This window comes from Tribolium castaneum, chromosome 2 (genome assembly GCF_031307605.1).
Source record: "Tribolium castaneum strain GA2 chromosome 2, icTriCast1.1, whole genome shotgun sequence".
Classification (NCBI taxonomy): Eukaryota; Metazoa; Arthropoda; class Insecta; order Coleoptera; family Tenebrionidae; genus Tribolium; species Tribolium castaneum.
Window position 1 is genome coordinate 23,347,940 of NC_087395.1, and position 27,720 is coordinate 23,375,659.

At 31.6% G+C, this 27,720-nt stretch overlaps 1 protein-coding gene and 1 non-coding gene across 4 annotated transcripts in view; one reads left to right on the top strand and one right to left on the bottom strand.

The window, feature by feature from the left end:
- Window positions 1-707: 707 nt before the first annotated feature.
- On the bottom strand, window positions 708-837 carry Mir3901 (microRNA mir-3901). Its single transcript, NR_038761.1, has one exon. It is a non-coding gene; the product is annotated as a microRNA mir-3901 (primary transcript).
- A 10,944-nt stretch (window positions 838-11,781) lies between these two features.
- Window positions 11,782-27,720, top strand: part of LOC660135 (crossveinless 2) — a 49,382-nt gene continuing 33,443 nt past the window's right edge. Inside the window, exons 1-2 of one of the 3 annotated variants that reach the window (XM_008200004.3) lie at window positions 11,782-11,931; window positions 14,708-14,794. In XM_008200004.3, coding sequence (XP_008198226.1) covers window positions 14,710-14,794 — 85 coding nt within the window. In that variant the 5' untranslated portion in view covers window positions 11,782-11,931; window positions 14,708-14,709. Of the gene's footprint in view, window positions 11,932-14,696; window positions 14,795-27,720 lie in introns of those variants that run through there. The other 2 variants (XM_015983778.2, XM_015983779.2) reach the window with 2 other exon arrangements.

The window sequence follows — 27,720 nt, forward strand, 5'->3', positions numbered from 1 at the left end:
GAAAAAACAAACCTAGGGTACGTATTTCCCCGAGGCCTAGGTCATCACATTATTAAAAAATATACCAATTATTTCCACCATATCTAATGGTGGGAGATAATACGACACCCTCACGATTTATGGCGTGTGATAAAGGCAATAAAGTGATAGAAAACGCGTCACACTAACTTGAACCAACACCTAAAAAAATTACTCACTGTTATTAAATTCAGAAAATATCACTTATCACTATTTGAAAATTTTGCAAAAATGCCAATATTAGCAAAGCAAATACGAATATTAAAGAGATGCAAAAAAAGCAAAAAAAGCAAAACAATAGTTTTGTAGTTACGACGAAAAAAAAACGTGATTTTTTAATGATAAGGGAAATTCAAAAATTTTGATTCATTGGATGACAACTGAGACAAAACTAGCTTGTTCTAATTTTTCATCATTTTTTTTTCATTTCATTAAGTGTTAAAATTACTAGAAATTTTAAATTTATTTTAAATAATTAATTGTCGTTTTTTAAATTGACATATTCTGTCTTTTGCTGACATTGCCAGCGCCATCTACCGATTCCTGGAATAGTATGTTTTTTTGAATTACTCTGTATACTGAGCACTTGTTCCTAATACTTGTCACTTTATTTCTTTTGTCTTTTTTCTGTCTTAAAATAATTGTATACCGTATAACTGTTCTTTGAATATTCAAAGTTGATCTATTTGATTTAGTGAAAACGTAATTGAAATATAAATGAAAAAATAATAAAAAATACAAAGATAACGAAGTCAATTTATTACAAATATCGTTTTATTAGATTTTTGACTCATAAAATCAAAATGCTTAGCACATAAGTACAAAAATGACAAGATGGGACAAGAAAATAATAATTTATATTATATTATTTATATAAAATAAAATAAAATATATATTTTGACTATTTTGAATTTATTTTGTTTTAAAATTAGTAAAAAAACTCTTATAATTATATCACTGGATGACAAAAAATAAAAATGAGAAGAAAAGCAATCAAGATAAGAAGAAATGTTTCGTTGGAAACTACCATCTTTACATTAAAAAGATAAACATTTTCTTTTATTAAAAGTTACATTCTTAAATGGAAATTCAAAAGAAATTAACTGATTGACAGTGAAAAAATTGACAAAATTATAAAAAATATTTAACAAATGTTGAAAACAGAAGTATCCTTGAGGAGAATTAATCTGCGAATGATTTTTTTATGTTAGTAAGTTAATTTTTTTCAACTTCTAATTAAACGTGACTTTAAATAAAAAAAACAAACATAAAATGTTTGTAATACCAACAAAATATATCACCTTATAATAAGCCATAACAAAACTCTGTGGAAGTCAACTTAGAATTTGTATTACTTGATTAAAAAAAAAAGATAAAAAAAGATTTTATGTTTTTATGAAACAAATCTTCAGTCAAGTTCGGAAAATCTTCGTGATGAGCTCTGAAGGCAAAAATTTTAATAATTTGGTAAAAACAGTGGTTTAACAACAAAATTATTGAATATTAAGTCAATTTTTAGAGTGTAAAATTTTGCAAAACTCGAAAATTATTTGGAAAAATTTTATTCTAAAATTTTTTATTCGGTCTTAATAACGCACTATGTAATTTTTTTCGTAAAGTAATTAGCGAGGTTGGTAGGTAAAAAAATTGATTCTGAGAAGAGACACTTGAAACTTAAAAGATAAATAAATAAAATATTACAAATAAAAACAAAACGAAAATTTCATTTCATGAGCGATTCTAGCAGTTTTAGACTTTTAGGGGACTTTATAAATATTTCTTCTTTGCAAAATAAACGTCACTTGTGTTACAAAATCATATTTTGGCAAATTTTGAATCAGAAATGGTTTAATAAATCGTCCAGAAAACTGAATTATTGGGTGAGCTAAATCTGGAGCTGAATAACGAGAAAGAAAAAACAGTGAAGCTCCTACTAGTGGAATTTCTTATTTTTATTTTTTAAATAAAATGTATAATTCAATGAAAATTAGGACACAATACACTCTCTTAACTTTTTTTTGATTGGTGATGAGTCAAATACTATAATCGATAAATTAACCTGTCATTGATTAATTAAATTACTGATCAATTTAACAATATTTTTCAAACAGAATAGGCTATTACAGTTAATTACCGACTAATGTAATAAAATAATTCATTAATCTTAAATCTGTCTGACTGATTACAGATTAATGGCTTTATTATTGAGTTGCCAATTAATAAAAATAATCTAATCAATTTGAACACGTGCAGGTAAATTGTAGTTCCTTACGTTCAACAAATTAGTTTTAGAGAAAATAAAAAGCGACATTATCTTTGTTAGGTAAACAAAGTTTACGAAAATAATTCTCCCGGCATGTTAATAAAGCGCAGATCTTTTGTCTGGCGTTATTAAGTTAGTTGGAGTTTTGGAAGCGGAAGTCATGAATTCGAGTTTAAAGTTATCAAACTATCGGACGTGTTTGAAACTCCACCTGAAGAGATTTCCAGACCAATCGCAACAATAGCTCGCGAAATATTCGAAATTTATTGAAAAACCCTCTCGCACTCGAAAGCATTAGCATGAGTTATAATTCCAGCGGGGTATATTTTCCTTTAACGAGCAATAGCAGTTTTAGATAAAATTGAATTGATCAATAAATTGCAGAGTGCATTTTGCTAGTATCTTGCGTTCGCTCCATTTTCAGTTCTTTGCACCGGATCCAAGCGCTGAAAAATCCGAGCTGAACAACACAGATGATTAAGCCATTCCGGCCACATAGCGAGTTAATTGTTTATTTATTTACTAGGAAAAAATTATTGCGATTGAAATTATAACCTGTAATGGCTTGATGAGCTTATTAAGATTCTCGGCGGAACCGTTTCTATCTTTATGCCGGAGGAAATTGGCTTTAATTCTGCATACCTGCGATCACACGTGAAGACGCTTCAAAACGAGCTTTTTATTTAAAGCGAGTGTTGTGCACACTACAATGTGGCTGTACTGTGAATTTTCAGGCACTTAACTTGTAAATACCCAGTTCACGTTATTTGTGATTATTTCATCCCTGAAGTGGCGGTAATAATAAACAACCTGCTGCTTTGTACCTGGACATAAACTGGCGCCAGCTGAAATTGCTTCTAGGATTCATAGAATTTTAGTTTAGTTGCCCGCTGAGCAGTGAAAATGTCACATTTTTGATATGACTTGGTGTGCCCTTGAATGTTGCAGACAAAAGGTAAAAATTCTTTGATTGCGGCTTGTAATTACGATCATTTGCGTGGGTATCGGTTTACGTCTGAATAAATGTGTAACAATTATTATTTATCTCTTCGTGAAGTAACGATTTTGTTACTTGAAACCGTTATTGCGAACGGGAATTCCAGTGGTAATGTTTTGTAAGTACCATCGTGCAGGAAGGTGATTAGTTAGAGTGATAGATTCCGATTTTTCAATATTGAAACAATTCTTCTTGTGGAGTTAGAACTGTACAACACGTTAAGTGACTTGAAAAAAAGCTGGATTCCCCAGGGTTTGTTATTTTAGGCACAAGAATGTGCTTTAAATACAATAAAAACTTCAAATTTGGAAAAAATACCATTATTTTTGGTGATTTTTTAACTTTTTAGTGATTGGGCCAAATAGTTAAAGTGGAAGACTGTCTCAAAATTACTGAAATTATTTGGGATGTGGCTAAGACAAGTTGAGTTACTTAATTTGTAGTTAAAGTTTGCCGGTAAAAATCAAAATTTTATTACACTTTACCTATTTCTGTCACAAATTAAATTAACCACAGACAAAAAGTGACCGATTTTTGAGTTTTGAAGGAATTTTGGGTGATTTCTTTAATAGGAAATTTTTAAATAATTTGCGTCCACAGACCTTATTCAACAGTTTCATTTTATAATAAAAAAAAAGATAAAAAAATCACTTTAGACCTTCCTTACACAGTTTACTCTATTTTTTATTCAGTGACATAATAATTAGTTAATTAGTCAATAATTAATTTGTTATAGCTCTAAATAGTGACTCCCGGTTTATTTTTTTTAAAGACGATTTTTTAAGATGTTTTCGGAAAAAATCAGAAAAACGCTATACGAATAACACTAAACAAAAAATAAAATTTGTATTGTGGAGATAATAAAAAAAAAAAAACAAAAAAAATTATAACGTGCTCTGTTTTTATTTAATAACATAGTAATTACTTATTATTTTATTTGTTAAGGCTGTAAATATTGACTACCGGTTTATTTTTTTTAGAGACGAACATTCTTTTAATAAGCTTTATTTTCTGAAAAAATCGGAAAAATCGCTGTACGGCATAATGATACAATAATAATAATAATAATAATAATAATAATAATAATAATAATAATAATATATTATTATAATAATAATATTTTACTCAAAAAAACATTATATGATAAATGAAATATACATGAGAATAAAAAGAGAAAAATTAAATAAAAAAATTAAAAAAAAAATTAAAATTAAATAGTATTCTTTAACATCACTTTACATAATTATTGTTAACTATGATAACACTCAAATTCACACTCTTTAGAAAAAATTAAATTTTTATTCATTCTCTCTTATTCATTACTTAGTCTTCGTAAATAATTCTTTGAAATCTAAGCGAGAGCTACAAACGAAAATCAAATAAATCCCAAATCCTCTTAATATAACATTAATTAATAATTTGTAAAAAAAACGAAATGAAACGAAAAATTTTACTTGGTACATACTTTAATGTGTTATTTTCTTACAAAAATTTCTTTACGAGTTTTATGTTTCATTATATTATTTTTTCTTATAGCATGAGACCGAAAATGTACTCAATTAGAGCAAGCCTAGAAAGTAAAGTGTAACTTTAGCCACATGTTATGCTGTGTAAAACCAGCATAAGACATAATATTCTCAAAAGTAAAGAAACGGCTAAAATGTGGCTAAAATTCCGCAGGCACAGCTTGCTCTAATTCAGTATATTTTCGATCTCATGTTATTATTTTAACGATAAATTCCATCATATTATTTACTATATATGCTGAGGTACACTGTACAAAAAATAAATGCGATAAATAAATAAATAAATAAATAAACGAAAACGTTCCGAAAGAAAAGCTTCTCCAACCAATTTTTCAAGGAAGCATTTTTAAATATTTAGCTCGCCTAGAACAAGAACAAAGTCCCATAAAGTATTGAAATTTTTCCTTATTTTGCCGCAACATTAATTTCTTATGAACAAAATTTTAATTTTTTAATTCTACAGGGTGTCTGAAAGAGCCAAAAAACTCCTCTATTACACTCTGAAAAATTGATATGTTTCAAGAAATACGAGGTGACTCGCTTAAACTTTCAAGCTCCAGGCGATTTAACTTTTAGATACAAACCGTCCAATGTCCTGCAATTTTAAAATTAAGTTGGCAACACTGCCTAATCAAAGAGATGCTATAGACGTTAAATTTTCGTGCGTTAATGTTCAGTGAACTTTGGAAAAAATTAAAACAGCAATTTTCACATTCTGGTTTCTGTGCGCATTTTTTTAATAAAAAAAAGAGTCGCGAATTGAATAGTTTTGAGTGCTTTGTTCTAATTCACCCAGAAACAGAAATGAGTGTTCGTTAATGGTTTTATTGCACTAACAGCTCAATTATTTGGCAAAATTTCATCAAAATTTTAACTTTTTTCTTATCTTAATTTGGGATTTTGGACATTATGTGGCAGTATTGCTAACAAGTAAAGTTTGCGGAGCTCTTGCAGGCAAGTGCCGGGCTGATAAGACTTTCCATCAATTTTTTCCCGACTTTGTGCTAGCAGCCACGATGGGGCGAGTTTTTGTCGTGTTTTACGAGGCAGTTCGATTTTTCAGTAACTGAACGAACGCATGTGTGTGATAATAGCGCGTGTCTGGATTGCAGAAACTGGAAGCCTTCTCCTCCAAACAATTAAATCACTAATCATGTAATCTATAGTCATTAGGAATGACTTTTCCGCCGCAAGAAGCGCGCACTGGCGCCGGTGCGAGTATGTGCACACATTGCCGCAAAAGCACATCCTCACTCAGCCAAACAAAGATGCAATAAGAAAACAGGAGTCGCGATAAAATCTCTAATGTCCTGTTAACTGGGGATTAAATTTTTACGGACCGTAAACGATATAATACTCTTATTTTAGTCGCTAACGCCCGTCCATCAGCGCCAAATAAAAAATTTCCTCGTGGAAGAGGAAACGATTAAATTTTCTAAAACGGGTATTAGCGAAACACGGGGACGCGTAAAGCAACAAACACAAATAAAACTATGAGTTGTTAAGTGATTCTCCGAGAAGCAATAAATTTACAGCAAACAAGAAGATGTATGTGAAGCTATTTTCCCGGCATTTTTGCACGACCTATCGGAAAAAATCACAATTCGATGACCTAAATCGTTCGGCACTTTACTCGGAACGTTGTAATTGTCACAATCGGTTTTATTTTTATCTAAAACGCCTCGAAAAACTGAAACAACTTCAGTTTCTGCATCAAACAATAACTTGTGGTGAGCAAAGTTTCCGAGGTTTGTCTTGATGCTAAACAGATTTATTGTGCTTGTAATGTACAAATTATGCAAATTGTCATACAGATAGGACATAGCTGGTCGCCATTTATTACCTAGACTTGACGCAAAATCGAATCATATCGTCGCTTAAATTTTCATTTTCCTAACTTTTTCCCAAAAATAGTTTTTTCTTCATCTTAGTATAATTGTACTAAAAAAATTAAAAAAATTGTATATCTGGTTCGAATCATGGGAATCGCTCCGGAAAACAGTTCCGGTTTCACTAAAAAAATCATAACTCGAAAATTTAAAGTCCTAAAGTCTGTCCTACAATTTTTTTTTCTTTTATCAACAGATAATTTATACCACAGATTATTTATGCTGATTTTCTAACAAAACCTGAGCAGCTTAAGCCATAAGTGAATGTTTCCATCAAGATTTAAAGTCTTATGGTTTTTGGGATAAAAATATGTTATTCGTTTACTCTTAGTCTACCTTAAGATAATTTTTTTTTTATTAATTTTGATTAATAATTTGAATAATTTTAATGATTTTAAGTAGAAAAAATAGTATATTACACTCGTTTTCTAAGACTTAATTGTGGCACTCCTTCGTCGTGCTCCAAAACTATTCGTGCCACAGTATATAAAACTCGTGTAATAATATACTGTTTTGACTTTTCAAAAATTCACTCTCTACGCATCAGCACCGGGGCGGATCTAGAAATCATTTTTTGGGGGGTCTTTCAAAAATTTTTAGAATGGTGAAGCTGTTGAATGAAACTTCTACTCTTGGTATGTTTACGTATTTAAATAAATTTGTATAAAATTTAAGTTCAAAAAACTTTTTATTTAAAAAAATGTTACAATGAAAATTATTTTTTGAAATAAAATACCCTATATTTTGGACATTTTTGGATATACATAGTTCATAGTGTTAATTATAATGTTAACTATAATTAGTAGATTTTGCTAAGTTAAAACATAAAAACAACTCTTTTTAATAGTTATGAAAACTAAAACACAAAATATAACTGGCAATGTTAATTTAGATACAATTGTTTGAGTAAGTTTAAGTAATAAAAATTTCTGGACATAAAAAGTGCTTCTAAGCAACTTTCTTGTCTTAATTTTTGAGTATCTTTCTGTAGGTTGGTAATATTTTATTGAGTAATTTTTTTTCAGTAAAGGAAAGGTATTTGGTATTTTTTGGACTGTTAGTCAAAAAAATACGAAACGTTGCCAGAAAATTGTATTTTTTTAAGATTAAATTAAAATAAAAAAAACATGAAAGATCAAAGGAAACATCAAAATTTTTTCTTTTCAGTCTACAGGTACTTTTTAGAAAAGGTTCAGAAAATTAAGAGACTTAAGAAAAATCACGAGATGAGTACAGAAATAATAAAGAATTTAAACAAAACTAGAGAATAATGTTAAAAAGACGAAGGAATAGAATCTGAGAGAAAATTCGAAGAATGTTTACGTGTGTAATTATTTTATTTTTTTCTGTAATTGGTGTTTTGTGCAATCAATATGTATCAGTCCACTTGGCTTTTTTTATGTAAACGTGAAAAATTGTGGCGATTTTACGATAAATTGTGGTTTTTCTTATTTTTTTTTCGAAAAAATTAGATTTCCTAAGAATTAGCTGATGCCAGCGTTGGGACCGTTTGACATTTCGGTTGAATTAAAAATCAGATTTTATTCGGAATGAAGTTATTCCACCTCTTGACCTTCTTACGTAATGAGCGTTCATGACTTGGTCGCATGTCGCTAGTGTTGCCTTTGCAGTTCGAAAAAAGCGCTAATCGAGTGCAATCGGACCTAAATAACAACATACAAATTTCATGCCAACAGTTTAATAACAATAATTAATTTTAAATTAACACATAAAAATTTGCGCAGCTTGTTTTGATAAATCGGTTTTATCGCGCGAGCGATTTTTGCACAAATTGCGATAATCATTTACGACGAGTTGATTTCGTCATGCGGTCCGAAAAGCGTGTTTTCTGAACACTTGCTACAAGTGGAAAATCTGTTTACTGCCTTTGATTTCGTGTTTTCCTTTTTAAATAAGCCACAAAGAACACATTAATAAAGGCATACACGGCCTAAGTAAACATTTTGAGAGAAAGACTTTCATCAATCTCAAACAAGCTTCAGTAGAACCTGAAACTAAAAGCACTTATCCCTGATTTATATTCTGCTGAGTTAACGTAGAGGTTTCCATTTCGATCTCAAGGTAGAGAACAACTCTGGGCTCCAACATTTTTGGCGAAAAAATTGAGCTTTCTGCGTCCAGAGCAAGCAAATAATAAGCAATGCAGGAATTAATGGGATCAAGTTTTCATGTCTAATTGACATTAATGAGAAATACCGCAGTCCACAAAGGAAAATGCTCGCCACACTGCAAAAATATGTGAAATGGACTAATAAACATCAATGAAAAATGATTGACGCTGGTCGGCTAGAACTCGTCCTCTAAATAAGGACAATAACTTAGAAAATAAAATATGACAATGCTGAATAAGTTATTAATTAAAGCGTGCCTGGAATTTTATTAGCAAATTTTGCAAGAAAATCTAATTTAAAAGTCCAGGCTGTCATAAACCAAATAACAAAGAGACGTTAAATCGAAAAAGTCCAATTACTTGCTTCGTGAAGAGGCTAATGCATGTCTTAGCGTTATTTGTTATTCATGTGATCACTTAAATGCAGAACCGTCATTACAAGTATCATAATAATAAATTCAGAATGTAGGTAATCACAAACAGCATCGTACTGTAATGATGGAAATGTTGACTCGCTCGCTTATTATTTCCTACTGGTTGCATTATATTTGAAAAGGTATTGTTAGGAAATAAATGCAAGAATTGAATCCTGATTGTATTAATCCAATTATCTGCAATTCTTTTCATGGGAATGCTGCGAGATTATGCTAAATAACCGCATATTTTCTATTTTCATGCCTGATTATTGAAATTATTTCTGTAATGCTTTGTTATTATTGCCTCTGCAGACCTGAAATGTCGGCTTATTAGCGGGCATTTGTCGCTACTGCCACAACTAACATCTACCTTAAATAAAAAAAATGAACTGTCTAATTTGCTTTTAAAAATCTTGGAATATGACAAATTTATACCTAAATTTGATGAAAAAGTTAATTGTTATTTACCTAACGAGTTTGGAAATTGCTTTACAAACAAGTTAGGTACAATATTTCTTGTAAGGAATATCTCAAAAAAAATAAAAAAAAATCTTTTGATAATGTTTTTTTGCTGATAGGTTGGTAGCAGGTTAAATAATCAAAAAATTGACATGAACTGTCATTTATCAAAAAAAATCGTTTCCATATCAACGATAGCGATACCAACCTATTAAATGTCCCTAGCTATTGTTGCAAAGTAAAAAACACCGCAGTGCGGGAAAGTCCGTTTCCCACACGCTGGAAATAACCGGGAAATAGCTATCTAAAAGCTATAAGTACAAAATAGTTATTAACCTAACGAGTTTGGAAATTGCTTTACAAACAAGTTTGGTACAATATTTTTTCTAACGAACGTCTCAAAAAAAATAAAAAATATTTTTTTGATAATTTAGTTTTTTTACAATCAAAAAATTGACATGAACTATCACTTATCGTAAAAAATAATCGTTTCTATATCAACGATAGCGATATCAACCTATTAAATGTCCCTAGCTATTGTTGCAAAGTAAAAAACACCGCAGTGCGGGAAAGTCCGTTTCCCACACGCTGGAAATAACCGGGAAATAGCTATCTAAAAGCTATAAGTACAAAATAGTTATTAACCTAACGAGTTTGGAAATTGCTTTACAAACAAGTTTGGTACAATATTTTTTCTAACGAACGTCTCAAAAAAAATAAAAAATATTTTTTTGATAATTTAGTTTTTTTACAATCAAAAAATTGACATGAACTATCACTTATCGTAAAAAATAATCGTTTCTATATCAACGATAGCGATATCAACCTATTAAATGTCCCTAGCTATTGTTGCAAAGTAAAAAACACCGCAGTGCGGGAAAGTCCGTTTCCCACACGCTGGAAATAACCGGGAAATAGCTATCTAAAAGCTATAAGTACAAAATAGTTATTAACCTAACGAGTTTGGAAATTGCTTTACAAACAAGTTTGGTACAATATTTTTTCTAACGAACGTCTCAAAAAAAATAAAAAATATTTTTTTGATAATTTAGTTTTTTTACAATCAAAAAATTGACATGAACTATCACTTATCGTAAAAAATAATCGTTTCTATATCAACGATAGCGATATCAACCTATTAAATGTCCCTAGCTATTGTTGCAAAGTAAAAAACACCGCAGTGCGGGAAAGTCCGTTTCCCACACGCTGGAAATAACCGGGAAATAGCTATCTAAAAGCTATAAGTACAAAATAGTTATTTACCTAACGAGTTTGGAAATTGCTTTACAACAAGTTAGGTACAATATTTTTTCTAATGAATGTCTCAAAAAAATAAAAAAATTTTTTTGATAATTTAGTTTTTTTGGTGATGGGTTGGTAATAGGTCCAACATTCGAAAAACTGACATGAACTGTCACTTATCGTAAAAATATAATCGTTTCCATATCAACGATAGCGATACCAACCTATTAAATGTCCCTAGCCATTGTGGCAAAGTAAAAAAAAACACCGCAATGCGGGAAAGTCTTACTTACCTAACGAGATTGGAAAGTGCAATTTCCCACAATGTGGGAAATTGCTTTAAAAATATTTTTTTTTGTAACGAATCTCTCAAAAAAAAATTAAAAATTAATATTTTGTATAATTATTTTTGGTAAAATAATCTTCACCAAAATTTTGATTTCGTAAAGTAAGGACCCAGAAACATACTGAATGGGAATAGGTAAACATGGAATAGGCATGAAATATTGTAAAATGTGAAAAAAACAGTGTTTAAGTGAATTGTTTCGATAAAACGAGGAATACAAGCGCCAGCTCCGGGCCTCCCTCACCTGAAGTCGTACCTGGCCGCCGTCCAGGAGCTGCAACAGGTGCTGGAGCGCTTCGGAAGCCTCGCTTTATTATTTATTTTCGGGTGTCTGGAAAGCTCTAAACAGGAGCCGTGTCAGTGCTTGCTGCATTTCCATAATCCATATCCACACATCCAGCCTGCAAACATTTGGAGAAATCCTTGGAGTACATGGAAATTATACATGAAATCCTTGGAGAGATGGAAGGGATACGATAGAATGTAACAAATTCACTGGCAGAAGCAGACGCAGTGTTGAACGTTCAATCGCAGTGAGTGGAATGACGAAGTGGTGGTGGCTTGACTGAAAATCGCGTGTTCTTTCAGCTGCGTTTTCAGAACTGCATTTTTCAGCGACTTGGACTTTCACGACGGATATTCCAGTGAGTTTCCGGCCGACTTTTACGCACTATTTTCCACGCGAAAATTGCAAGCGCGTCTCTCAGCACTGCACGCCTTATTGTTGCAGTTTGGGAAAGCGGGAAATTCGCGCCAAACACCGCGGGTTTTTCCGCATTTGTTTGTCTAGGGCATTAATCCGTGTAATGATAAATTGACAATAAAATTGCTGAAGGGTCACGGCTTCTGACCAATCTAATCTCGAAGCTGCTTTGATTCAATTCAGGTCAGGTCGCTTCAATCCTTTTACATAATTAAACATTTTTTTTGTTTAAATAATCCGCAGTTGTTCCTCTCGGGCGAAAATTATTGATTGATTGATACTTTCTTATGCAAACTTATCGGTTCGCTTGGAAATTGCATTTGAAAATTTCAGCGAAAATCGTATCAATTCCAATTAATTACCGCATTGCGTGTCGAGACCGCGTCCAATCTTTCAACATGTCCGTGAGCGATTTTAATTTATTTTCCAAATCATAAATGCTCGAGTCGCTCTGAGCCAATAATGGAAAATCGGGTCCTTGTCCGGGAACTTCGCACGATTCCTTGTTTGTTTGATGTCGAGCTTTTTGCCACCCTTTCCTGCAAACTCATGGGACGGAATTGTTGTTAATCGAAACGAGATTTTGACGGTGGAGAACAAAGAATGAGATTGTGTGCAGTCATTGCCGATAAAATGTGTTATTTGCTGCAATTTAAATTGTGGGAGGGTGGGGCAGATTATATTTCTTGGGAGAAAATGAGTCCACCAATTTTTCCACCTCTGTACTCCTTCAATCGTTGCACATGTGGAGCTCATTAATTGAGTTTTGTGCTCACCTGAAGATCTGTTCCATTACGTCTGGGACGTCTCATTTGCAAACCGCCCCATTTAAATTTTGCGCTAAAAATATGAAACATGGACGATTTTATCAGTCTTGCGAGGCTAAAAATACGCATTTCTTTGATACACAGTGTTTAGGAAACTGAATTTTGCACGCACCTTGCGCAACAACTGGTTCGGTTGGCGAATTTCTAATAGGCCTCACGATTTTCGACTTTCATCTCAGGTGATTGTATCTCCAATTTTTCCACGCAGCTTTCGGAAGCTGCTCGGTAATTTTCAGCTGTGTTTATTGAAGCAAAGTGTTATGACTAGAATTGCGTAAGGTTACAAAATTGTATGTGTAACGTGAGGCTATAATTTAGTCTGCAAAGAAATCCAATAAACATGTACATCTTTATTAACACGTCTTTAGTGCAATTCTGGTGGCGGCTCCAAACGCTGTACAAATTCCCAGTCATAGGCAAAACGTGGAATATAAATCATTCTTTGCATTACGCAACTGGCCAGATACGTTACTTTTCAACTCCTCACTCTGTCATGATTTATTCGTTTTGCCAAGGCTCAGGTTTAATCCATCAACTAAACGCTGATTAAATCGATCGCTGTTTAGCTAATTCTTTTTCGTATTGTTGAAGCGTGCTCGATACACAGTTATAGCACTTTAACAGGTCGTAAAACTTATCATCGGCCGAAAATTCAAATATTTACCTCTTCTGTACTCAATAAAACCCAACAGACCCGAAAACCGACTATTAATATTTATAATAATCCTGTTACCCTATATTTGCCTCCAGATCTTCCCGCATTTGATTATTAACTACAGTCCTATCGTAAGTTAATTTGGCAACTTTAAAATTTTGATTTGGCAACCTGACCAGTCGAGGAGAGATATTATCTCTGTTAATTCAATTTCTACTCACATCCCTAATTCAAGTTAAACTTCTTTACCTACCTGGTGCCAGTTTGTCGTTAAGTTGGCAACATTTCGTGGACATGGCCATATCTTTCTCCCTCGCATTTTAAAATTAAAGGACAATCAGAAATTTTATCGTAAATGAAATTGGCAACTTTGAAATTTTGAGTTGGCAACCTGTCCAGCCAATTCAAACGTCAAATTTTATAGACATTGTTTTATTTTAATATTTTTCTCGAAGTCGCCACCATATTTAGGTCCTAAATTAGATTGAAATTTTTAATTACCTACCTGGTGCCTCTTTGTCGTTAAGTTGGCAACATTGAATAATGTAGAGATGGCAATATTTTTTTTCGTCCTTGCATTTTAAAGTTAAGAGAAATGAGAAATTTTATCGTAAAAAAATTGACAACTTTGAAATTTTGAGTTGGCAACTTGTCCAGCCAATTCAAACGTCAAATTTTAAAGACATTGTCTCATTTCAATATTTTTCTCGAAATCGCCACCATAATCATAACCCATTTAGATCCTAAATTATATTGAAATTTCTAATTATCTACCTGGTGCCTCTTTGTCGTTAAGTTGGCAACATTGAATAATGTACAGGAGGCAATTTTTTTCTGATCCTGGCATTTTAAAATTAAGAAAAATCAGAAATTTTATCGTAAAAAAATTGGCAACTTTGAAATTTTGAGTTGGCAACTTGTCCAGCCAATTTAATTAAGTTGGCAACAAATTTAAAACTTACATTGGTAACTTTGCCGAACGACAAAAAGGCTGAAAATGTGTACAGTATTTGATGTTGCCAACTCAAGAATACAGGAATTACAGGCCACTATGATCAAAACTGTAATTCGATTTCTCATTAATTATTTATTTGATTTTCCTTATTTCAACCTCTTGCACACCTGTTGGAAGATATTCACTGTTGCCAACTCAATTACAGAAGAGAGAAGTAAAATATTGTAAAAATAATTCGGCTAATTTTGATGATGAAATAGTTAGTTAAGGATTTTTTCAGGTATGGAGCAGCGACTGAGGTTCATCCGTTTGGCTAGCTTCGTAATTGTGCTAGGAATTAGCGGTTTGACCGACGCTATGGGCTTACGTAAGTTTTTTTACATTTTTTTAATCAAAAGAGACTAGGGGTTATCGTTAAAATAACTCCCATTGTGTTAAAAATGCTTCTAGGATGCAGAAATGTTGAAATTTTTTCGAACCGCTTGGAAAAATATAACCTCAGACACTTGTATCGCGTTTTTGTGATAAGTGTCGGACACAATATCAAATGGTGTGAACTTTTAGCACTTGGGTTTCAGACGGAAAAATGACTCGTTCGATCATCGCTCTATTTTTGTACATTTAATTGGAGTTAGTGATAAATATCTTTCATTTACTTATTGCATCAAGTTGCTTTTTTTGCGCACAAATTTATGTTCAAATCGCTTCCTTAATAACTTTCAATATCTCCTATTCTTTATCTTTATTAAGCTTCCGAGGACTGTGTAATGTCGGTCCTCCGAACAAACGACGCGGTTTATTGCCTGAAAGACAAAGTGTCCGAACTTGTTTGCAGCATTTTTATAATAACATTTCTTAATTAATTCACTCGTATCGTTTTGATTGATTGCCAAGGAAAAAATAAACTCGCTCTTGATGAATCTTGGTGCTAAAATAATCACTTAAAACACAATTATACAATTACCGACATGTAATTAATTGATAATTACAAGGTTGCTAAATATGCTAATTCAGGAAAAGTAAGTACATTTTGCAAGAATAATTGCGTATATTTGGTCCGATTTTTAGTCGGATTTTCGTAACCTTGTGAACCGTTTAATGGTGATTAATTGATGTCAAAAATCGAGGCTTATCCACGATTAAAATTACTTCATTTTTTATTTTTCGAGGAGTCACTGTACTTGTATTGTGAGCAGATAACAGTTTGTTTTTACTGCTCGCCGAGAGATGAATGAACTAGTTTTGTGCAAGCTCTGAATATTATAAATTGCTAAACACCTGCATTATGTTGATAATTGATTAAGTGGTGGTCATTAGCCAAGCCGGAATGAGCGCAATTATAGCCCATTTAACTAGAATAAAACTAATCCGCTTCGCATTCATCCAGCGGCTCGAAATCCAGATTTATCGATGTTACGACACTGGGCCATAAATAACATACAGCTTTATTTTTTTGCGATTTTCTGACAAATTTTTATTGTTTTCAACTTTTTTTACTTTGTAAAATAAAATATAGTTGAACTAAATTTGTTTTTTTATCGTAAACTTTTTTTGGTGGTTGACATTTATTTTGTGTCTATACGTTGCCAACTTAATTTCAAGATGTTAATAAAAAAGTAATAATAAAACAATCGATATCCTTGTTTGGTGTCAACATTTTTTGAAGTTGGATTTTTATTTTTATTTTTTTTTTCATCTTTAATGTATAATGCATAATTATATCAGAACACTTCTATTTGTAGCCATTTTCTGACATTTAATTGGTAACAATGACAAGTTTTTATTGTCCCCAACTTTTTTACTTTGGAAAATAAAATACAGTCGGTGTTAATTTTTTTAAGTTCGAATTTTTATTTAATTTTTTCCATTTTTAATGTATAATAACTAATAATAACATAATAATAATAATAATAACAAAATTCTTCCATTTTTAGCCATTTTCTGACATTTAATTGGCAACTTTGTAAAACAAAATATAGGAGAACTCAATTTTTTTTAACGCAAACTTTTTTTGGTGATAGATATTTATCTTCTGTCTATACCTTAGTATTCACTGTTGCCAACTTAATTTCAAAATGTTATTAGTAATAATAAAACAGTCGATATTCTTGTTAGGTGTTAATTTTTTTTAAGTTTGTATTTTTCTTTAATTTTTTACATTTGTAATGTATAATAACATAATTATAACATAATGCTTCTATTTTGTGCCATTTTCTGACATTAAAATGGCAACAATGACAAGTTTTTATTATCCTCAACTTTTTTTTACTTTGTAAAATAAAATATAGCAGAACTATTTTTTTTTAACGTAATGTCTTTTTGGTAATATATATTTATCTTTTCTCTATACCTTTATTATTCAATGTTGCCAACTTAATTTCAAAATGTTATTAGTAATAATGAAACAATCGATATCCTTGTTCGGTGTTGATTTTTTTTAAGTTGGTGTTCTTATTTAATGTTTTTCCATTTTTAACGTATAATAACTAATAATAACATAACAATAATAACAAAATGCTTCAATTTGTAGCCATTTTCTGACATTTAATTGGCAACTTTGTAAAATAAAATATAGTAGAACTAAATTTGTTTTTTTTTAACGTAAACTCCTCTTGTTGATAGATATTTATCTGCTCTCTAAATCTTATTAATTATTATTCATTGTTGCCAACTTAATTTCAAAATGTTAGTAATAATAAAATAATCAATAGCCTTTTTTTGAAGTTTGTGATTTAATTTTATTTTCTTTTATTTCTATTAATACATGTGAACATATTTTTGGTACATATTTAGTGAAATGGGCGTTGTGCAAGCAGACGTAACGGTTTTTAACCGATTTTATATTTAATGGATGTTTTTAAAATTCCTCATCGCAAGCGAATTTTATGACTTTTTAATTTGACGATTTGTTTAGATAAATCTGTGCAATTAAAAGTTTAACTGTTTGACCAAACGATATGATAATAGTGACAGGTTTATAATGCTTACAAGTAACTCGTCGAAAATTTTGGAATTTGTTGAAAAAACCACAAAAAATTGTATAAATGTGACGGCGCAGCAAATAAAACAATGAGCAAATATTTATGCAGAATAGCGCGGTATTTGAAGAATTTGAAGTATTCTAATAGCCATCGGTTAAATGTGAAAACCATGTAATGATTATCCACCGTCAGGACTTCTCCGAACAAAAGTCAAGTGATTGGTCCGAAGAATGTTAAAGTGGCCAACATTTGTCTCTTCTCGGAATGAATAATTCAAAGCTCGGTACTAAGTGAGGCGTGTAATTGGCATTTTTACCTGCACTTCCGGCCGATTAGGCCCGAAAAGGCGATTTTTCGCCGCTAATTCCGATGCTCATTAGGCGCTCGAAAAATCTTGTAACTTTCACTCAACTAGCACGCGCTCCGTCCGCTGCAGGTGCGCCGGCCAGCACCTATAAAAATATTTTGATTTAATTCGGTCGGAATTATTGCGATGGGAACGGCAGATAATCCGCGCGAATTGACGAAATCTCGCGTTACGCGGGTTCTAAAAAGTCGCACTTATCGTCTTTTGTATGTGGAACAACGTACAAAGCCTCATCTTCATACTCAAGCACCTCGCCTATACGTCATTATCGTTCCGCGAATCTGCACTCATTGTGTTTGAAATGCTCTCAAAGCTCGCAAGCTCCTGCAGAATTAGCTAATGAAGAGCCGCACTCAATGTCGCTCAAGACCGAAGCGAGACCGATATTTTATGACTAGATGATAAAATCAGCGAAATGGGACGCCGAACGCGATATTACAATGTGCAAATACGAGCTACTATTAAAAAGATAAACACTAGTAAGTTGTTTGCACAAGGGATCCAGATTTTATTTGAATTTATCCAGTTTCGTCCGCGTGAAATAATTACAGTGGAACCTTTACATTACGAACCATTTCCGAGCTGATTTATGGAAAATGCTAATCAAAAAAATGTTAGAAGACAGTTTTTGAAATAACCACAAAAAAATTTTATTTTGTTTTCATTTTTAAATCGATTAACAGAAATGTTTATTTCTCGATGTAATTAGACTAACTGAGTTACTTTACATAGGTAACTCACTAAAAGTTGTAATAAGTCATCATTAAATATTACTGTTTTACTGCTTGTTCTAAGGGACCAGCTAAAAACTGTGTTGAGATTTGACAATTGTTGACCATTTTGCAAGGCCTACTTGTTTAACGATGAAAATTTCGAAGTAAAATTGTTTTTTTTTAAATGATTATTTTAAAAACTGTAAGAGAGTATAGAAAGTTATCATAAATGTCGATGTTTTTTTTGTCGCTAAGAAAATAAAGTCGTATTTGAAAAAACTGCATTTTGTTCATCATTCTGAAAAAAATCATACTAGTCTTGACTTTTGACAGTCGACAATTTTGAGAATTCTAGAAGGCTCTCCAAATTTTCGGTTATCGAATGCAGAAAAAATTATTTACTTATTACAAACAGTTTTGGGGCTGTGGTAGTTTAAATAATCTTCTGTGAATAAAAATTTGAACAAAAAATTTAGATTTTTTTAAAGCTCTACCAACAATTTGGATAAATTTTACTCAGTGAGAAGAATTCATAAATGGTTAGCATTTAAAATTTTAAAGTTGGCGTAAATTTTTCATGGTTGCGGAAGTTCAGCCATTTTGGAAATAATTTAGCTGAACTCAGAATGGTCGCTTTTAAAATTTTATACAAAGTATACAAAATTTTAAAGGTCTAGCTATATTAGAAGTTAAAATTTTCTAATGTGGGCTTTTTTATTTTATTTTTTTGTATTCTATTTTTTTATTGTGTTTGTTCGTAATTTGAAAAAAACACATAAAAATGTTTAGTTTTTAGTTTATGTTTTGAAAATAATGGATGCTAAAAAACGCACTGTGATAAACTTATTACTTTGAAACAATATTATAATATAGATGACAATCAGATTATTTTTGACTGTATTGGTTTTTACGTAATTTTTGCACACAACGTTTAATATACAGGCTGAACGAAAAAAGTAATGCACCAATGTTTTTGTTATGAGTCACTTTTCAGAAAAATTCTCGAACATGCTATATTTTGACATCGTACTGACATTTTTGACGTTATTTTGTTTTTGAGTAATGTTTTTTTTTTAATACCAAGTGATATTTTTTATTAGTTTTTAGATAGTAGGTACATATTTTTATCTTTCTGGTATGTGTAAAAAAAATTAAAATATAAATAAAAAAACTACAAAAAAGACCAAATAAAATGAAAAAGTTATGGAGTAAATTTCAGAATGAACTTTATCTCATTGGTGATTGTTTTTCTTTGTTTATTTTTTTGGGTTTAGATGTCATATTAAGTGTTTTAATAGAAATTATAAAGTATAAAGTTTATAAAGTAAGTCAAAAACAAATACATAAAGCTCATGTGAATTGTAAATAGTATTTGTTTATTTTATTAAATTAATTCTTTTTAACGTTCAATTTAATTTTTTTTCTTATTATCAGTAAGATAAGGATCTAAAATCTAAAATTTATCTAAAGTAGTGAACAAAAATGTCTGATTTTATTTAAAAAAAATTGAGAAAGGCGACCTGTTTGAGGATTTTTTGTGAAAATTACTAATAACAATGATATGAATTTTGTGAGTTAATTTTGGTTCATTCTGTATAATTAAAAAAAAATTTATTTAGTAACTCAGTATAAATGAATTAATTTTGATTAACAAAGAAGAATTCTAGAAAAACAAATCACATGCGTTGATATTTCTTCAGTGAATTACAGGGAGAAATAACATTTTTGTATAAAAATAAAAAAGTGATTTATTGTTACCTTCAGAAAAAATTACAAAATCGTACAACTATCGATAAAGCATTTTACTCATTGAATCGTCTTGTATTTACTATAAGCTAGTTTTTTGTTTTGTCGAAAAAATCTGAAAGTTCTTTACAAATATTTATTTCTGATAAAGTCTGATTTAGAAGATTAAGGACTAGTTTATAAAAGCGTCATTAGTTTAATCTACAATTAAATGCGTGACTAACTGATCACGTGATTAAATTGGGCAAATTTGATTGGTCCATTTGCGTTGTTAACTTTTAACAATGAATTAAATTTTAACAGGGGTCATCTTAAATTAAAATAGTTTCAGATAAAAGAGGCTGCACTGTATTTTGATTTAAATAAATACTCTTGGACTTAAATGTTTGTAATGGTGCTCGGTCATTACTTTGGTGAGAATTTTAGGAAGTTACTTTAATTGAGACGTTGGTAATTTTTATTTATAAATTTCGACCACCTTCAAATTTATTGGTTCACTGGATTTCTTTAATATACGGTGAAGCCTGAATTTCGAAACAGTGACTTTGTAAATTTAATCTCGTTAACAAAACAACAGACCTCTATTTGGATAATAATTTGAAGAGCTGTAAACTTTTAACATCTGGTCTGCAGCTCCAATCTTATACCTGACAACACTCAAACCCCTTCATTCTTTTTTTTCTTTTAACGTAATTACCGGACAAAGTGTGTTTCCGTAATTGAGCGACTGCTAAAACCACAATTTTTAATTTTGCATAAAAATTTTTCAATTTTTTGAAAAATGTAATTGTGCGATGATGAGTCTGCCAAAGTATGGAGGCAATTGCCTTAACATTGCATTCCTTCCTAAAAAGGAAAGCCCATTACGCTCGTAGTTAAACCGAGTCGGTTTATAGTTTTGTGACTTGTTGAAAGTGCGAACCCCGGTTCTGGGAAGCGTCTAATTTGGGAAAATATCGGCCATTAAGAGAAACAATAAAGTCATCGGATGGGGGCGCTTTTGGCGGTGCCCCTCGTCCGGGTGGTCGTCCGGTCATCCTGTCCACCAACCCGCCCATTACCTTTATGATTTACTGACCACTCAGGTGGGTTACATTTTAATTTTCAGTTAATATACCTGGCTTGCCGACCGGGACACACCTTGTGTTTGTTTTATATCACGACGTGATTACCTTTCTCGTGGGACCGAATCAGGCCAGGACCGGCCCGATTCCCCCTGTTATTTGTATAAATATTCATGGGGTCGGTGACAATTTTTAATAAATCAGGCCCTGGACGGCCATAATTCAAAGTCGACAGGGGCTGTCGGTCGACTCGCCTCAGCTTCAAATTAGAGAATTAAGTGCATAAGATGGTGTGCGCTGATATTACAGCTATTTCAGGTAACACGCGAATTATAAGTAATACTTGTCAAGTGGTAAAGAGAAAATGCGACGATATTTGCATAATTACGCGTTAGGTTGGCATACTTCCATTCTATGCGAGTTAGTTTGCAGACATTAATAACATACTCAGGTGCTACATTGATTTATCTCGCTTGATGTCTAGCTCTTATCACAAGATATCACAACAAGCAACAACAACCATTCCACTACTTTGTACCAGTCTAAATTGGCACTCGCTTGATGGAGTGCACGACTTGCCATTTTTGTTAAACACGTGAAAACCCGTACTTAACATTTATTAACATTTATTAAAATAATCGAAATATACACTCACTGATTTTTTAATTATTATTTTCTCGAATATGGCAAAACTCTTCGACTAAATGGAACTAGTTTGATGTGGACTTACGTAAAACGATCCGGGGAATCGACTGGCATCGAGAAAATTGCCAAATTCCCAATAGTTTTTTAGTTATGAATTTTTTAAAATTTTACCAATTTTTGCATTTAGCAGCAATTTGCTCAAAAACCATTAGTCGGAGAACAATAATCTTTTTTGACAAAAATAGATAATTTAAAGAGCTTTCCAACGATAATACACTTCATGGTGTTATCTCTAATAGTTCCGGAGCTATTGCTCGAGAAATGTTCCGGGTACCCAAAACCGACAAAAACTGCGTCGAAAATTGAAAAAATCAAACATAAAAAAATCGAACGTTTGGACTTTTTTTGGACTTTTAACAACTTTAGTGGGTTGTTAAGACATGTAGAAGTCCATAAAAATTTGCTGGAGTTAGTTTAAAAAAAATTTTTTTTTCACCTCTTTGAAGGTAAAAGTGTATTACTCAGGAAATTTTAGCAAAAAAAAAATCAAAATATTAAATCTCGTGAAAATTTGGTATAATACAGAAAATGAGCCGCTGAATTCAATAGAACAAACCGCATTGCTCTACGACTTTTAGTTTTTGAGTTATGAATTTTTTTGTTGAATAAAATTTTCTACTGGGACAAATGGCTACCCTAAATTTAGGCAAAAAAATTTAATATTTCAAAACTTTAAATGCCATTTTAACAAATTTAAATTATTTTGAAAGTTGTAGATTAATCAGCTCAGTAATTGATAAAGTGAATTACAGTTTTTTTGTTTTTTATTTTTTCTTGTTTGTTGTTATTTTTAATGCTAAAGTAAGTGTTAAAACTGAGTAAAAGATAAGTTAATTAAATAAAAATAAAATTCGCATTCGTTCCGTATTTTTTTGCATTCTCACTTTTACAGGCAAAATTAAATGTTCAATTTTGTGTAAAGTGTTTAACCTTGTTTGCCATCGATTTTTTGCTGATTCATAATTAAAATACATGTTTAATGCATTTTAAAAAATCACAATGTGCGATTAAAATTTTCAAAAGCATGGAAAACCGTGGAAGTTGCTACTTTGTAATGTTTAAGTAAAAGCGAAATTGAGGGGAAATGTCACGGACTTTCCACAGCTGATGAAAAAAATATGCAAATCGCCTAATTTTTTGAGCATAGATGACAAACGGCTGAAAGCTGCCTAATTGTCTTAATCCGGATAATCAGCTTTTTCCCAAACGCCTGGCATCCAAATAATCCGCTCAAACCCTGTCGTTAACATATAATCTCGTTGTTTTTTAAGCTCGAATTCCAAAGTTCAGTCAACACTGAACTCCATGTCTCCAATAACTCTAATTACAATTATCATTCATGAAGTGCTAATGATTGCGATAAGCGAATTCGAGGAACGCTCACTTTTTTGAAACATCGGAAGCGACATTAATTAAGCAATTGTTTGTAAAGCAAAGCCATAATTTATCACATGTTGCAAATTACAGAACTGTATCAGACCGAAGCGACTCAATAAATTAGGCTTTATCTCGCTTGTAAATACCACATATTCAAATTCGAACACACGTTTTCTCCGGGATACAATATTTGATTGATTTTTTATGTGCATATCTGATGAATATTTTCGAATTTTTTCACGGCGTTTTGTAACCTTGTCCGTGTTCGCCCACTCACCCAGTATGCAGCAATTTAAATGCAAAATTCCGCTTAAAAGTCAATGCCACGGCCGGTTCGAAACTCCCGCCAGATTTCCCGATTCGCCAAAAATTATACATAGCCACACAAAGCCCAAAGCAATTCAGCGAAATAATTTATTAACATTTATTATAAAACTTGTACAGTGTACAGTCACGATCAAAAAGAATGACACCCTTACCACCCGAGCCATATCGCAAAAGTCCGACTAAAATCTTCTAGATCATAAATTTTAACAAACTGTCCAGCTAGTTTACAAAATATCGAAAAGATTAGTGGCTGCGGTTTTAAGGGTGTCATTCTTTTTGATTGTGACTGTACCTACAGGTCCCAGCGATGTGGAAAAGTTCATTATTGATCTTAAATGTTAGAAAAAATTAATCTTTTTTTTACGAAAACCTGACTCATCTAAAATTATTTTCGCGTATGCAGGGGTTTCCAAAATAAGCTGCAATACAAACTTTTTTTTTATTTTTTTTATTTTATTTTTTATTTTTCTGCATTTTTCTAAAATAGTTTCTTTCTCTATTCGCGATTTTAATTAAATACTTAAAAAATATTTTTTGTGCATCCACTTAATATTAATTAATTAGTTATAATACTAATTAATATATAATAATTATTATAAAAATAAAATTAAAAAATCATACTCAAAAATTTTTTTGAGTAGTTTTTAGTTTTGGAGATACAGTAAAATGTAATTTTATTATGGCTGGTTCGGGCAATCGAGGTCGTACTGTACTAACCATGCAGTTTTCGCCACCGCAACGCGATCTGTTTTCCGAACCTTGTGTGAATTCTAACGTTACGCTGAAAAGCGTAATCACCTGAAGGAAACACGTGTATTTAGAAAGAAAAAAAAGACGTGGCGGTATATTTTATGGCATTCTCTTGTGATAGCGGTCCTGCTGACGTTATATCTTATTTATGGTGGATATTAAAGGCATTTTTATTGTGTTAAAAGGATGTGCTTTGTATTTATGGCCTAATCAAAAATTTAATTGCTCGATCGTTATAGATTTGCATTTGATTTGAGAAAAATTCAAGCACCACTTTTTCACGTTGGAATTAAAATACCACAGAAATGGACTCGGACAATAAAACTATCAACAGATTTGATAATAATAGCCCTAGAGTACACAATGGGTTATAAAAAGGCAAAAAAGCCGGACCGTGTAATAAAACCGTCAAAATAAAAGCGCAGGACCGGAGGACCCCGGGCTATCTGAGTGCCCCATTAGACAGCATGTTAAGTGGTGACCACCTGGGAGAAGCACAAAAAACCCCAAATTCCTCGTGCTTGCCAATTAAAATCAGTTGGGAGTGCGCTTCTCTCTCATCCAAGAAAAACGCAAGCGCCCATTTCACTTTCCAAAAGTTTCATTCCTTCATAATTATATTTCGCTGATTAATGTTGAAAAAACCAGATGAGCAGGTTTAATTTATGCAAAAGTCACTTCAACACTGCTACCGCACTACGCGGCAAGAAAACCAAGAAATTGGCTGGAGGAAGCACGGAAATTGTGATAACGCTGCTGTTAATCACGGGATAAATTCTGAATTATTTAGATAGCGCCAGATGAGTCCACTATGGTGTTATTGCCTATAACTAGCGTCAAAGCCAGACAAACAAACAAATCATTTTCGTGCTAATTGATTTTCTCCGAATTTACTTGCCCGAGATTAGATTCCGTACCCGATAGCAAAACTCTATTGTACCGCACTGGAATAGAAATTGCTTATTAAACTGATTTATTATGTAAAGTACGTTTGATCCACACTAGACCACGACTTGAATAAAACAAGCATTTCCCGCAAAAATGCCACAGCGCTAGTTGAAATATTTAACTCCTGAATAGATTTTTCCGCTTAAATGCGTACAGAACCAAACGTTTTTCACTCAAAATTGAATTTATCAAACAATATCCAACAATAAACTATTATTGTTGAAATAAAGTTTTTTTAAGTCGTAGATTATGTTATTAGGAGCAAAAATTAGACTTTATGTACTAAAGTGTGCTTAAAAAATAAAAGGATATTTCTTGCAAAATTTCGCACCCAAATAAATAACTGTACTGGATTTTAGATTATAGCTGTCTTTCTTCTGCATATTACAAAAATATTGCGGTATATACAGGGTGATCCAGGTGTGCGTTACCAGTCTATAACTTTTTTATTATTTGAATTATTGCCATGCCGTTTTAACTATCCGATAGATCGACTTAAAATCCACAAACTAAAAATATTTTTATTGTACACAGGGTGTTGTATACAGAGTGGTGAACCACAGTTATTTTTTTTTAATGGAACACCTTATATATTTTTGCATAATTGGATTCTACGCAAAAAATAGTGTAACTTTATATAAACTATTATGGGTCTATCTCTTTTCAATTCGGAAGTATTCAACAAAAGACTAATTTTTGAAAAATCACCGCAAAGTCGCCTATGAATATTTTCCAAAAAATTTGCAGCAGAAAAACTCAGAAAACCCTGTAGTTTTAGCAATAAACGACTGTTACTTGAGACATGCCGATTAAATACAGGGTGTGCCAAAACGCAAAAAGTTGAATAACTCATTTTTTTTAAATGGAACACTATGTATTTCTTTACACGTATCGATAGCATTTTTCATAAGCTTTCTAATGATATGCAATTTGTATTGCAAATTTGAAATATTTGAAGTGTTTTTTTTATTTATTTTATTATTAATTCTTGCTGAGCAAAATTCAATAATGTATCAAGTAATAATTAGATTACTAATGTAATTAGTGACATTAGTACATATCAAAAAATAAATTACCATTTGGCTTATCAGATTCTAGGAGAACAAATTTTCTTGTAATCAAATAATTTTTTTGAAAAATTCGAAAAATACTTTAAATTTGGTATGCAAACCCCATACCGTTATCTTATCAAAAATGCTATTGATATACGAAAAACATACAGGTTGTTCCATTTGAAAAAATAAGTTATTTAACTTTTTGTGATTTGGTACACTTTGTATATTATCTGCGTGCTTTGACGTCGTCTATTTGCTAAAACTACAAGGTATTCTGAATTTTTTGCTGCAAATTTCCCGAAAAATACTCATAGGCGGCTTTGCAGTGATTTTCCAAAAAATGTTTTTTTAATAACAAAATGTCGAATAATTCCAAAACGAAAAAAGATAGACCCATAACAGTTTACATTAAGTTATATTATTTTTTTGCGTAGATTTCATTTGTGGTGTTCCATTAAAAAAATACAATTTTGGTTCACCACTCTGTATACAACACCCTGTGCATAATAAAAAACATTTTTAGTTTATGGATTTTAAGTCGATCTATCTGATAATAAAAGCATAGCTATATTTCAATTACCAAAAAAGTTATAGACCGATTACACACCCCTGGGTCACCCTGTATACCTACTGGGTGTCCCACTAAATAATTCCAAATAATATTCTAAAAATTAGATAAGTACCTGTATTATTAATATTTTTAGTTCATAGGGATTAGAGAATGATTTAAAAAAACGCACGTTATATTTAACTTTCCCTGTACAATTTTAATCTTTTGTATCAATTGAATTAAGTTGGCAACAGTAAGTAATGTAAAGACGATTTAAGTGTTGCCTCTTTACGTGTTGCCAACTCAATCTATTCGCATTCACTTGTATATTGTGTTTATCTTTTAAATAAACAATTTTTTATTGCAAAAGATTTTCTACTTGAGTTAACTTTAGTGAAAGTTGTTTTGTTGTGCTTTTTTCCAGTTGGGCGAATTAGCATGCAACTAATTGGTACCAATTTTTAATTAATCAAATATTTTTACCGTCTTAACGTTCGTCACTTATCAATTTTTACCTCCAATCATAAAAATCGTAATTTATGGGCAATCGATTAAACAGTTTTGGTATTATCTGAAGACGCTAATAATTATAACAAACGTTGGCAGCCGTGCGCTCTCTTTGAAGTGCGGTATAAAACACCTTCCGATTATTGTTTGATGAGACGCGATCTGTTTGTGTTGCGTTATCGCGAGTAAATTAAAGGATTGTC